The sequence below is a fragment of the Protopterus annectens genome, chromosome 16.part0, assembly GCF_019279795.1.
Source record: "Protopterus annectens isolate FY-2018-M chromosome 16.part0, PAN1.0, whole genome shotgun sequence".
Taxonomy (NCBI): domain Eukaryota; kingdom Metazoa; phylum Chordata; order Ceratodontiformes; family Protopteridae; genus Protopterus; species Protopterus annectens.
The window spans coordinates 309,834,375-309,846,919 of NC_056750.1; the positions used below are offsets into that span (position 1 = coordinate 309,834,375).

Sequence of the window (12,545 nt, forward strand, 5' to 3'; positions counted from 1 at the left end):
TTGCTATTTGGCTGGCTAAGAGAGTCTCTAATATTGAATAGATTAACACAGTCATGAAAGTCACCTTTTTGATCTGATTTTTAATTAAAAGTGATTATTAAATATAAGTAGAAAAGGACACCCACACCTCCAGGTTAGTAGCAACACATGAAGCATCAGAGACCATACAGGTGCAACTAACCATAGGCAAAACTGCTATACAACTGGTAGCATGTTACAGACCACCCTCCCAATCTCAGGAACCCCACTCAGCCTTCCTGAAGACATTGGAGGATATGAATGTATCACAAAACACCATCATACTGGGAGACTTCAACTACCCAAACATAGATTGGGTACATTATTCTAGCCCTAATACCCTAGCCCAAAGGTTCCTGGAATTCATAAATTCAAATGCACTGGAACAACTAGTCACCTCTCCCACTAGGGGAGATAATATACTTGATCTGATCATCACAAACATGGGGACAAAATGCTCCACACCGGAAGTATACCCCTCACTAGTGAGATCTGACCACAAACTAATCACCCTGGATATACATATCCCACCTCCACCCCCAGCACAAAAGACCACAGTGAAAAACTTCTCAAAAGCAGACTTCACTCTTCTTAAGACTGAGATGGTATCCTTTAAGCCCACTGTGCCAGTGGATACCACATCCCACAATGCCGAATCCTTCACAAATGCTTTCTATGGACATCTCCAAGAATGCATGGATCATGCAATCCCAAATAAATCCAAGTCCCTCTCCACCAAAGGCAAGCGTCCTGTCTGGTGGACCTCAGCCATTAACAAATTGTATAACAAAAGAAGGAACCTACTGCACGTCAGAGCAAAATCCCATGAAGGGAAGACATCTCTGATCAACATTAGCAGAAAACTACGTTCTCTCATAAAACATCCAAGGCCAACTTTGAGAGAAAAATCGCTAAGGACACTAAAGATAACCACAAAGCCTTCTTCAGCTATGTTAGAAACCTGAAGGAAACCCTCAGATATGCTCAGAGTTAGTTCACAACAACAAAAAATACACTGAACCCACAGATATTGCCAACATTCTGCCTGACAGGTTCAGTGCAAATTTCTCCCTCCCTCACCCCCAAAAGAAGAAATACTTATCCCAGCTGAATGTAATCTCCTGTCATCTCAGATGTCCAAGTGAGAACCGCCCTAAACAAAGCTAAAAACACAGCATCAATGGGACCTGACGGTATCCCGGGTTGCGTGTTACGTGAACTCCAAGAGGAGCTAAACCCACACATAAAAATGCTATTTAACCTTAGCCTTACTTCAGGATATGTACCTGAACACTGGCGTACAGCAACAGTGGTCCCACTCCACAAAGGGGGTACCTCTACAGACCCTGGGAACTACCGCCCCATAAGCTTAACCAGACTGGTCTGCAAAGCTATGGAAAGAATCATTATGGAACTCATAAACAGAGACATAGGGGACCAACAGACACTTGACCCCACCCAGTTCGGCTTTGTTAAGGGCAGATCCTGCCTTTTGAACCTGGTTGACTTTTTCGAAACAGTCACTAGAGCCATTGATGAGGGCAAAGCAGTCCATACAGCCTACCTGGACTTGGCTAAGGCCATCGATACAATCCCCCACTCAGGCATCATAGATAAGCTCAACAGCTTAAACGTAAACCCTTATGTCACTAGATGGGTTGCAAACTGGCTAAAGGACAGAACCCATAAAGTTAAAATCGCTGTAGCAATGTCAGACTCAAAGCCAGTCACAAGTGGTGTCCCACAGGGATCTGTCCTGGGACCCCTCTTGTTCGGCATTTATTTCTCAGATGTTAAAGCAAACATGGGAGGGTTGTGGCTGACCAAGTTCACAGATGACTGCAAACTAGGCGCCATAGTCGATACACCAGTGGACACATACATTCTACAAAAAGGCCTCACAGAAACGGACAACTGGTGCTGGAGTCACGGCCTTAAACTAAATGCCAAAAAATGTATAGTCATCCCCTTTGGGAAAAACAAAGTACCAACAAATTATCACATAGACAGCAACCCACTGAGTACGGAAAAAGTAATCCGAGACTTAGGGACCCAAGTCGACAGCGACCTCTCATTTGACACCCACGTTGCCAAAGTGGTTAGAAAAACATTCTACCTTGCACACCTCATCATGAAGGGATTCACATCCAGATCCAAGGATGTCATTGTACCCCTATACTCCTCCCTCATCAGACCCATGATTGAGTACAATGCCCCATTTGGTATATACCTCACCCGGCATTTGCAACAGCTGGAGAGACCACAAAAGTACCTCACCAAGAGGATCAAGGGTCTCCAACATATGTCTTATTCTGCCAGACTAAAGAAACTTCAGCTCTATTCAGTAGCATACCGCCTGCTCAGAGGTGATCTCTGCCTGACGTACAAGGCCATGTCCAATCAGGATCTGATGGACATGCTCCACCTCAAAAATCCAAATCCATCAGGACCACGAGAGCTAAAGACTTAAACCTCGCACAAGTATGAATAGGACATGCTGGAGGGATAGATTCATAACCCAGAGGCTTCCCATGCTTTGGAACAGGATCCCAGTTCGTATTAGGCAGAGCCCCTCACTGACTCTCTTCAAGAGAAATCTTGATGAGTGGATGGGAGATCGTAAGTTTACCCCAGGGGTCACATCTGTGTCACTGCTAGACAGGGGCACAGTAAACTAATTCTATTATATAAGGGGACTTTCATTGTGCCACTACTAGACAGAGGCACAGTATTCTAAATTTATTCTGTACATTTTTTGTACCATTTCATGGGGTGGCAAAAGCCACATCACTATGGCTAGGCTTACAAATGCCCCAGGGCAGATAGCCTAGTACTATACTATGAAACTATGAAACTATGTTTTTAACATTGGTTAATGATGTCTTTATGTATTCTTACTTTGTTTAAGCTATTTGTCCTTTATTCATTTTTGTTGTACAGTGCTTAGATGGAAAAATTTAAATCTGAACTTAAACTTGTAGCAGCAGGTAATGAGGGACCTTCTGAGATGTACACCCCTACCAAGGTGGTACATCCCAATGTACATGCACCTCTGATTAAATGAATGCTATGCTCTTGTGACTGACAAGTTTCTGAGGAGTTATTCCTTGTTAGCTGTTTGTGCTGAGGATCTGTTAGGGCCACTTTCACTAGAGTTTACAAGTCAGGTCCAGGACATCAGACAGCTAATCAATATCTCATGGGAAATAACTTGTGTTTGTACATGAATGAACCCACAAACAAAAGGTGGGAGGTTGGCTTAATGGTTAATGGTTAATGTGCTTACCTTAGAAACACAAGGTGCAGGATTTGATTCTGACATGGGGTAATTGGCTAGGCTTAAAAATGGCCCATAAGGGCAGTTAGCCTAGTACTAACCTATAAAACAGGATAGGCCTATCCTGCCCCTTGCCCATTTTGACGGGACATCTTTTAATATTGATGCTTCATAAATTAATACATGCGATGCACCTTTTGCACTCTAATATCCGCTTGTGTGTTATTTGTGAGTCCTCCCAATCCAGAGTTGAGAAGGGGAACTTGTGAGGACCCAAAAGTCCTTGTCTTATTGGCATGTAAAGGTACGAGACCTCTTTCTTTAGCTCCCCTTCAGAAGTCCCAATCCTTTTGAGAAAGTCTCCAACTCATGTAAACTGGACTGACCTGTGCCTCTATTCCCTGTGCTCCAGAAGTATATGAATGAGCATCAGAGGAAGAAGTAGGAGCCTTCTGCCATTCCACCTAAGGAAATATTCTTATAAACGTGATTTTTATAAAGTGGAAACATCTGAGTACTGCTCCTCATGCTCTGCTGAAGAGAGGTACCTTCTACAAGCCCCTAGGCTGAGAGGCACGAGATCCTGCCTAGGCATTCAGAACTGACTGCTCTGCAGTGTCTAGTATAAATCTCAGAGACCCCATTATTTTGCAATCTTGTAATCTCACATTAAATCTAAATTTGACAGGGTAGACAGGAAGGTATCCTCCTCTACAATACTGCAGCTTAGGTTCCTCAAATATATTTCACATTTCTAGATTCCAGTACTTTCAAATGGCACAAGTTCTACAAATGCTTCCAGTCCTATGGAGGACCACTTCTGGTGCTTCCATTGTGAATTATTACTCCATGGTCTGCTTGTAACACTGACTGTGTTGACATGATGGTTAGGGTATAAGATTCTGGCAAGTGCTTTAACCTTATGTTATGGCTCAGATACTTTTTCATTAAGATGCATCTCAGGTGAGTAATTCTGCATACCTCCTGAAAAAAGGATCTGCTCAAGAACTTCTATTCACTACATCAGGCGACCTCTATGACTCCCACTGCCCCATCCCCTTTCAACAGATCAGATCATCCCCCAAAGAAAAGCAGTTTTCACTGTCAGAAAAGGCCGTCAAGCAGCATCAGGCAGTGCTGCTTATCCAGATGTGCTTGCTGTTTCTCTGAGGAGGTTGTCCCTTTTGGTCCAGCTAGTGTTGGTTTGAGCACAGTCCTGAACTGTTACTGATGAGTGTACATTTCTGTTGGTCTGCATTGGTTTAAAGAGCTATTTCAGAAGACCATTGAGTTCTAGTTATTACCGTCTGCCATGTTTTACAGTTGTAAGGTCCTGCCCTAAAAAGAGCTTTACTCTTGGAACAAGCCAGATCTCATAGAAACAGGTCCTGACTGTGTTCCTCAAAGGGACTGTAGAAACAGACCCTTCTTTGGAATGATGCCCTGAGTTTTACTTCTGCTTCTTTTTGGTACTTAATGGAGACTTTCACCCCATTTTGGACATTGGTGACGTCAGCAAAAATAAGCAGTACATATTTGGATGGTGACTAGCTGGTCATGACACCACTGCCCAGGGTGTGTGGATGGTGACACTAAATTATGGACACCTTCAGGCATATCAGTGCCTTGGTCCACACAGAAGGTTTGTTTTTTTCTACCAGGACAGTTCCTTCAGTACAAAATGCCCCAGTTTGGTCTGCACTGTGCACTTGGGATACTCACTAGGTTGTCAGTCATGAAAGTAGAGGCCTTGTAGCGGACTTAAATTGTTTTCTTATCTAGGTGACTAACTGTTGATAGTGCTATTATGAGACTCCATAATAGTATTTATAGTAATATTTGATTTTGGAAGCCTTCATAAACTAGCAGGAGCCCTGTCTGAACCCATCAAAGTGGATTTGGTCATTCCTGCACAGATAAGGTCCCAAGAATTCCTCTGTTTGGCATCCAGGGTGAGGATGTAGCAGAGTGTTCAGGCTCAGACCAGTGTTTCTGAGTTTAATTGTAACCACAGTCTTCATGGTACTCTTCACATGCCTGAGAATGGATGTGTTACTGTGAAGTTTTAGTTGCCAGTGGTTGAAAAGTCAACATACATTACCTTCTGGTGCCAGAGCATTGGCACTGTCCCTTAGAAATGTGTAAGAAATTAAGAAATATGGGCACAACTTTTAGAAGGTGGTTCTATTTAGAGTGGTGTTGTAGTGCCTGTAGACATGTAGGGTCTAGTGTGGGAGTCAAACAGAAGGACAAAGATTAAATCAGGACAAACTTCAATTTAAGTCACACCTACTACCATTAGGGTTCCTATTAAATGATCGAAGATGCATTCTTTCAAATGCGTCTTGATCGAACATGAAAGCACGAAAAGGCAACATATCAAAACGGCATATAAGCAAATTCTTTCCCTGGGAAAGAAATCGCTTGTCCGCTTCTGTTACTTTGCAGTTTTCGTGACTGTAGTGCAATCTCATAGTTGGTATATTTAAGTGGGGGGGGGGGTGAGGGGGCCCAGCCCCACACTTTATATAATGTTTTAAAAATGTTTTTTGTTTTGTGGAACAGCGATTTCTTTTCCCTTTAAAAAAATTGCTGTTCCAAGTGAGATTGTTAGCTTTCGCTTACATGGCTTTGATAAATCATCGTTCTCTTTTTTTAAGCATTCAATGATTTAACATAGACCCAACATGTGCAGAGCCACAGTACAGGTGTGACAGTGGGACACAGATGGAAGCGTCAGTCTTTCAACAATTCACATCCTCGGGTATTTCCTGGTGCTGAGGATTCAAGAATCCTGTCTGCATCAAAAGTTTTACAGGTTTGAGGCACCCAGTGGTTGATCTTTCCGGTAGCCTGGAGAATGCAGTCCTTTACATCTTCTACAGAGGAAAGGTCTGTGTATTTTCCTACCAGTCTTTCTGATTCTGCATCTAATCAAAAAATTCATATAACAAAGATCATCCTTTTCCCCTTGATAAGAGTGTTTCATGGTCTCATGTCTGTGCCAGTAGAAGGAGCAACTCTTGGCCCAAGTCACGAAAGACCCCAGCTCTTGTGGTTGCATCCAGTTCCAGTTCATGGAATAGCTGCTTAGTTAGTTCTCCACCTTATGGTATTCTTGCTAGTTAAGCTCTCAAGATACTGCCAGAGATGACTGAGGCCACAGGAAAGTTCTGTATTTTTCAGAATGACTCTGCTAATTGAAAGACACTTCCCATCATGGAGGAGCAGTATCCTTTACCACCCATTATGTCAACATGCAGATGGTTCTGATCTATTTCAAACACCTGTGTGATGTAATTCCGCGTTACTGACAGTGTTGCATGTGTCAGCTGTCCCTACATCTTGCCTGTCTTTAGAGAAGCTTTCCACAGCCATCCGTCACAGTAACCAATGCAAGGGTTTCAATAATATTGGCTAATAATCGCCTGCCACCAGTTGTCAAACCGTTTACATGACCACTTCACTTCCTGTCCTGTCTCCGTCACCTTAGAAACCCAAAATATATCCTATAAGGAATGCAGTGAAATACTTTCTCTCCATGGCTGTACCGTAATTAGCCTTCAAGTTGAAGTGTTTATTGATTAATTTTAGTTGCTAAAAGTGCACATGAAGCCTGTTTCACTCTTCAGTACACTGTTATATTATTGATGTCAGTCTTTTCTTAGTTGCACTTTTTCATTTCAGTGTTAAGAGCTCGTGTATAATTATGTAGTTTTCTCATTCCATTAGCTCTTTTCTGAAAAATGATATGTATTTAATTTTTTATTTTGTTTTTGTTCATGTAAAGAATTCAGGTGCATTTTTTTTTCTTCGCCTTCTGGCTCAGTTCCTAACTTTGTGGGGGATCGGGCAGGACTGTGACCCAGCATTATCAGGTCATGCAGTTCATAAAGGGGTATATGCATTTCTCATTCTCTGTCTGTCCTTTGAAGAATCACACTACTCATCCTGGCTTGAATTTCTTGATTGCTAGCTATGTCCATTCTGTATTTGAGACTGCTGATTCAGTGCCTATTTTTTTTCTATCACAGCAGACTCATCTGTCTTTCTTTGCCTTTTGGCTGTTCTACTCTTACCATCTGGGAGGAAGATAATTATCTGTGTTCTTGGATTCTTTCCATTTAACATCCTGGTGAGGATGTGGTCTGGTTGTCACAAATAGCAACTATGTTCTCACTGTCTTAGCTGACATGAGTGCACCCTCTCCCCCAACACATCTTGGCCCTTCCATCTTGTGTAGAATTTCTCTTTTTTTTTGGGCTGGTATGTATTTATATATTCTTGAACATTGTAGGTTTCCTTTATTGATTTACAAGAATGCATTCCAGTTAATGGATGGGAGTGTTCTAGAAGGCAAGGGGGCTGGGCGTTCTTTACTAATAGCAGATGTTGTCTTAGGTGTCAGAAGGGATATGTGCATGAAAGCGTAGGACCATCAAAGGAAATAGAGAAACTGAAGAAAGCAGAGAACAGCATCTCTTGCTGAGGAGGGCATTCTCGCAGATAAACTGATATAGCAAGTACATATCCATTATGTCTAATACAGAGAAGAGTAGGCATGCATGTAAACATAATGAAAGAATTTGAATATTTACTCCTTTTTCAGCTGAAAAAGAGAGATTAACTAGGAATAAGAAAATAAAGAAAGAGCAGGACCAGTATCAGTCATGCATACTGTGTGACTGACTGAGCTTCTACATCATCCCAGATAAGAGGCAATTTTCCATCTGCAACATATTTTTAGTACAGTACTTTTTTCCTGAAATTTCTGTTACCATTTGCGACATTGGCACACAATCTGCAAAGGTGTGCACCTTTGAAGTACAGCAATTTCTGCTTCCAATAACCTGATCACCATTACAACATGGATACTGAGCTTTTGGCACTATTTTCCCATTAAGTAAAGTAACTCTCACCCCCTACCTGAATGCATTTACTGCTGCTCTGCCTAGATGTGAATCCTGTCTGCTGCTGCTGCAGCCTCACCTCTTCTGATTGGTATGTTCTTTGTTAGATTTTCTGTGCCCTGTTATAATCTGTAGTATACTGAACTTCCTTTCGTGTTCAGTTCATTTTACTGTGTGACACACAGAGACTACCAGCAGACGTAAAATTCTGTTTCTGATTTTCATGTTAGACAGTAGTAGAGACAAGACCCCCACTGTGCTGTATTTGGTTCAGAGTATGAAGAGCATCTCTGAATGTCACCCATAGTCTGTTGCGATGTTACAGTATTATATATTCTGCACTAGTCATCCTGGCTCCATTATTTAAAGAGTAGTGTAACTGGGGCAGAGTCACTCTTATTAATAGTTCATAATGAAAGTATTCTTTAAAATTAAAAATTTTGTATTTTTTTTGTTTTGTTTTTTGTTTTAGGGCAAAAGTTCCAAAATCTGCTGAAAAAGATTGGCCACGTTGCAAAAAATGCACCAACTGAGCTACGTGTTCGATGTTTAGATGCCATCACGTCAATTCTATCTCTCCCAGTAAGTGATCTCGACAACAGTTATGTATCCATTAAAAGAATGCCATTGCAGTTTTAAAGTAGTGGTACGATTTTTGGGAGAAGGCTAAAGATAATTTTGTTATGTCTGTATGTTTAGGCATCGTAGTATCTGAATTTCAAGTTGAAGGCACCAGTTGGCTAAAAAAAAAACATAAATAAATCTGTAAATCCACAAAACATTTTAAGTAACAAATCACTTGACTTTAATATAGACTGAACAGTGCCTAAGTGATGTCTCCACCTTATATACACAGCCTTGTATAAGTCCTTCTACAATCACTGTCTTTAGAAAGTACTTGGCTGTAGATATCACTCAGGCCATGACTTCCAGCTCTGTGCTGTAGGTATTTCCACTAGGTACACTCCACACAAAAGACTTAATTTGGTATGTTGAACTGTGAATGTTCATCATATTTATCGCTGCTGCAGTAGCCTTAGTTGTACATGTTATATCCTGCCAAATATGTAACAGCATAACGGCTGACCAGCTTCCAAAGCTTCAGGGCACCTTCCATGCCTCCAAACAATTGAGCAGCTCTAGCTGAGCTGCCTAAGCACAGGTTTGAATACAAAGGCCTTCAGAGCTTTCCTGCTGATGAAGGGAGTGCTCCTCTGTGGGCTTTTGAGTATCAATGGTCTTCCCTGCCAGGCAGGTAAGTTCCCTTTGGGGTAAAACCTTCCATATTTAAAAAAAAAAAATATATATATATATATATATATATATATATATATATATATATATATATATATATATATATATATATATATATATATATATATATATATATATATATATATATATATATATATATATATATACACATGTATAGACGTATATATCTATAGCTATATAGACATATATATCTATATATGTATGTGTGTATATATATATATATATATGTGTGTGTGTGTGTGTGTGTGTGTATATATATATATATATATATATATATATATATAGTTCCACTTGAAAACCATCGAATGTTCAGAACATCGAAGTTCTGATCATCGAGACGAGAACATCGATGGTTCAAAGTGGAAGTGCCAGGTAAGTAAAAATGTTAACTTTTTGGTGTATATGCAGGGCAGCAAGGTGCCCTGCATGTTGTATGTGTGTGTGTGTGCCATCTGAGTGTTGGCATTGCAGGTAGGGTACGGGAAATCTCCCGTTTAGCGCTACTGCATATAGCAGTAAACGGGAGATTTCCCTTACCCCACTGTAGTGTGATCTCGAAGTTGGAATATTAAAGTAGGGGGGTGTGGGGGGGCGCAGTGGGGTGAAGCCCCCCCCCCCCCTGCATAAAATAGTTTTTGAATGTTTATTTATTTTTCTGTGGTTCACTTTGAACCTTCAATGTTCTGAACATCGATGTTCTGGTCTCGATTATCAGAACTTTGATGTTCTGAACATTCGATGGTTTCAAGTGGAACCATATATATATATATATATATATATATATATATGTATATATATGTATGTATATATATATATATATATATATATATATATATATATATATATATATATAGTTTTTTTGCAATTTCTTGCTTAGGGAAGTTGATATTTCTCTGAGTTTGTATTTTGACAGGCTGTCACATGACCTAAATGTATTTTTAAACTGGAGCACAGTTTTTTTTCCTGTCATTTTTAAAAGTAGTTAAACGTTTTAAAGGCCTATTTTATGTGGTGAAATTCTGTTTTGTTTTGCTTTTGGAGCTGGAAAATTATATTAAAATACTTTTTACTGTACATTTTTTTGAGGGAAGTGACTTTTAAAAACTTTAAGTGTTTACTGGCTTATGCTGCTTGCTTTCCCCAGGAAAAAGGCACCAGTTTTGAATTTACCTTGTAGCAGTCTACTTGTGTCACGTTTGCTCCTTCTTCCAGGCACATAAAGAAAATGGTAAGCAGATAGCATTTGTTAGCACAGCAGACTAGCAGTTTGTCTCAGCTGCAGATGGGTAACTCTGCTGTGACCGAAGTTGGTTCCTCAGACCACTCATGTTTTATCCCTGGTCCCTCTAGTGTAGCACTACAGCCACTGTGGACTGGGAGTTGATTAAGTCCTTTGCAGCTGTTGGGGTCCCCTCTGTGGCATGGGAGAGCCACTCATTTCAGCCCTAGGAGAGGGAACAGGAAAGACTTCTTTATTTGGTCAGAAAGTTGTGCCCATCCCTGGGGGAAGCTACTGCTGCATTAATCAAACTTTTGGCCATTTTGTACTGTTAAAAAGAAACAAAACTAAACATGTCTACTCCTCCTCACATTTCTCTAAGTAGGAGTAGTTTGCTGTGTCTATTGATCCTTCTTAAAAGGTAGCTTCTGATAAAAGAAAAAAATGCCTTTTCTGTTGAAGAGGTTCAAGATTCTGAATCTGGACAGGAGGATGAAGAGTTAGATACAGGGATTTAGTCTCTGGTTTCTGATTCATACTCAGAGGAGAGTTCAATTTCTGATTATCCTTATCGGCTTTCTCTTTTTCTGAGACTATTTCCAGAATGTTCCAGCGTTTTCAATGGGAGAAAACTAGAGGTTTCTTGGTCCCTTAGAAAACCTTCACCTATTCCTTCTGATCTGTTAGGTTTAAGGAATCTGTGTGCCGCTGTACCTGCAATTTTCCTGATAGTCAGCCTGCTGACCCTTAAAAAGGCAGATATAAAATTTTAAAGACTGAGGAAATTTTCCTATACTGTCATATCTGACCTAGCAGCTATAGCTTTAGCTAAACATTTGGCTAATTCCAATCCTACCCTTTCTGACAAGGCTGGGCAAATTATTGATAAGTATGGGAAAAAAGTGTATGCCTCTGCTAATTTGATTTTCAGAATTTTGAACTGTCAGGCTTATATGCATCCATCCATCCATCCACAACCCTTTTCCCATTTTTGCACATGGAGTAAGGGGTATCACTTCAACAGTAACAATCATCTAGAGCCAAGGTTTACACTGCTGGGTGGCTAGCATAATTTTAAATATCCTTCTGGTCTCATGTTGCAGTACTCCAAACACTTGGGTTATCCTCTGCTTGCTGTCCGAACATCTGGCAGTATACAAAAGCTTGTAGTCACTGCTGGGTATGTGGAACATCCGACATTGGATTAGGGAGCATGGGTCATAAAAGTGATGTCTGCGTGTACATTTCCTCAGAACTTCTCTGCCACCAGTCGAACTTCAGCGCGTCTTGCCATATTCACCATTGGATCGTCAAGTTTCTAAGATAATTACCCCATTGGATCTGTTTCTGATTCCTTTTTGTCACTGCATGTCTGTTAAGGTTACATGTCATCCAGGAAGAGAAAGTGCAGGTACGGTCATCAGATCCCCCATAAGGTCATCCAAGAACTCTGCCTTTTCTGTCTGGGGCTACTTATGACCATCTTACTTGTGCGGTCTGTTAGGCCTTCGTCCCTAAGACACTCCACTGTCATCTGCATGCCTTGAACATTTACTTAGAGAATCAGCGCCTTAAAGACTTAGCGTTAGGGATGGAAGGGTCATTTGGTCAGTCCATGGAACCACCCAAAAAGAAGGCCAAGGTTTCCAGGCCTGAAGTTGCTGCTGCCCTCTTCCACTTGACTTGCCTCCTGTGGCCAATGTTCGCTTGGAGGAACGTTCGGATTCTGCAGAAACAGGTTAAGCAGGTACCCCTCGGAAGGCTGCAGAACCTAGGGCAGAAGGCACATCTGGGGAGGGCTTGCAGACGTCGCCTGCCGACAATGAGGGGAGCCTCAGCTTCTTAC

General features: G+C 41.1%; 1 protein-coding gene across 2 annotated transcripts in view; it reads left to right on the plus strand.

Moving 5' to 3' along the window:
- The window catches only part of PSMD5 (proteasome 26S subunit, non-ATPase 5), a 294,323-nt gene that overhangs the window by 185,392 nt on the left and 96,386 nt on the right, over positions 1-12,545 (plus strand). For both annotated transcript variants that reach the window (XM_044057836.1, XM_044057838.1), the window contains one exon: positions 8,678-8,787. In XM_044057836.1, the coding sequence (XP_043913771.1) occupies positions 8,678-8,787 (110 nt within the window). The remainder of the gene's footprint in view (positions 1-8,677; positions 8,788-12,545) is intronic.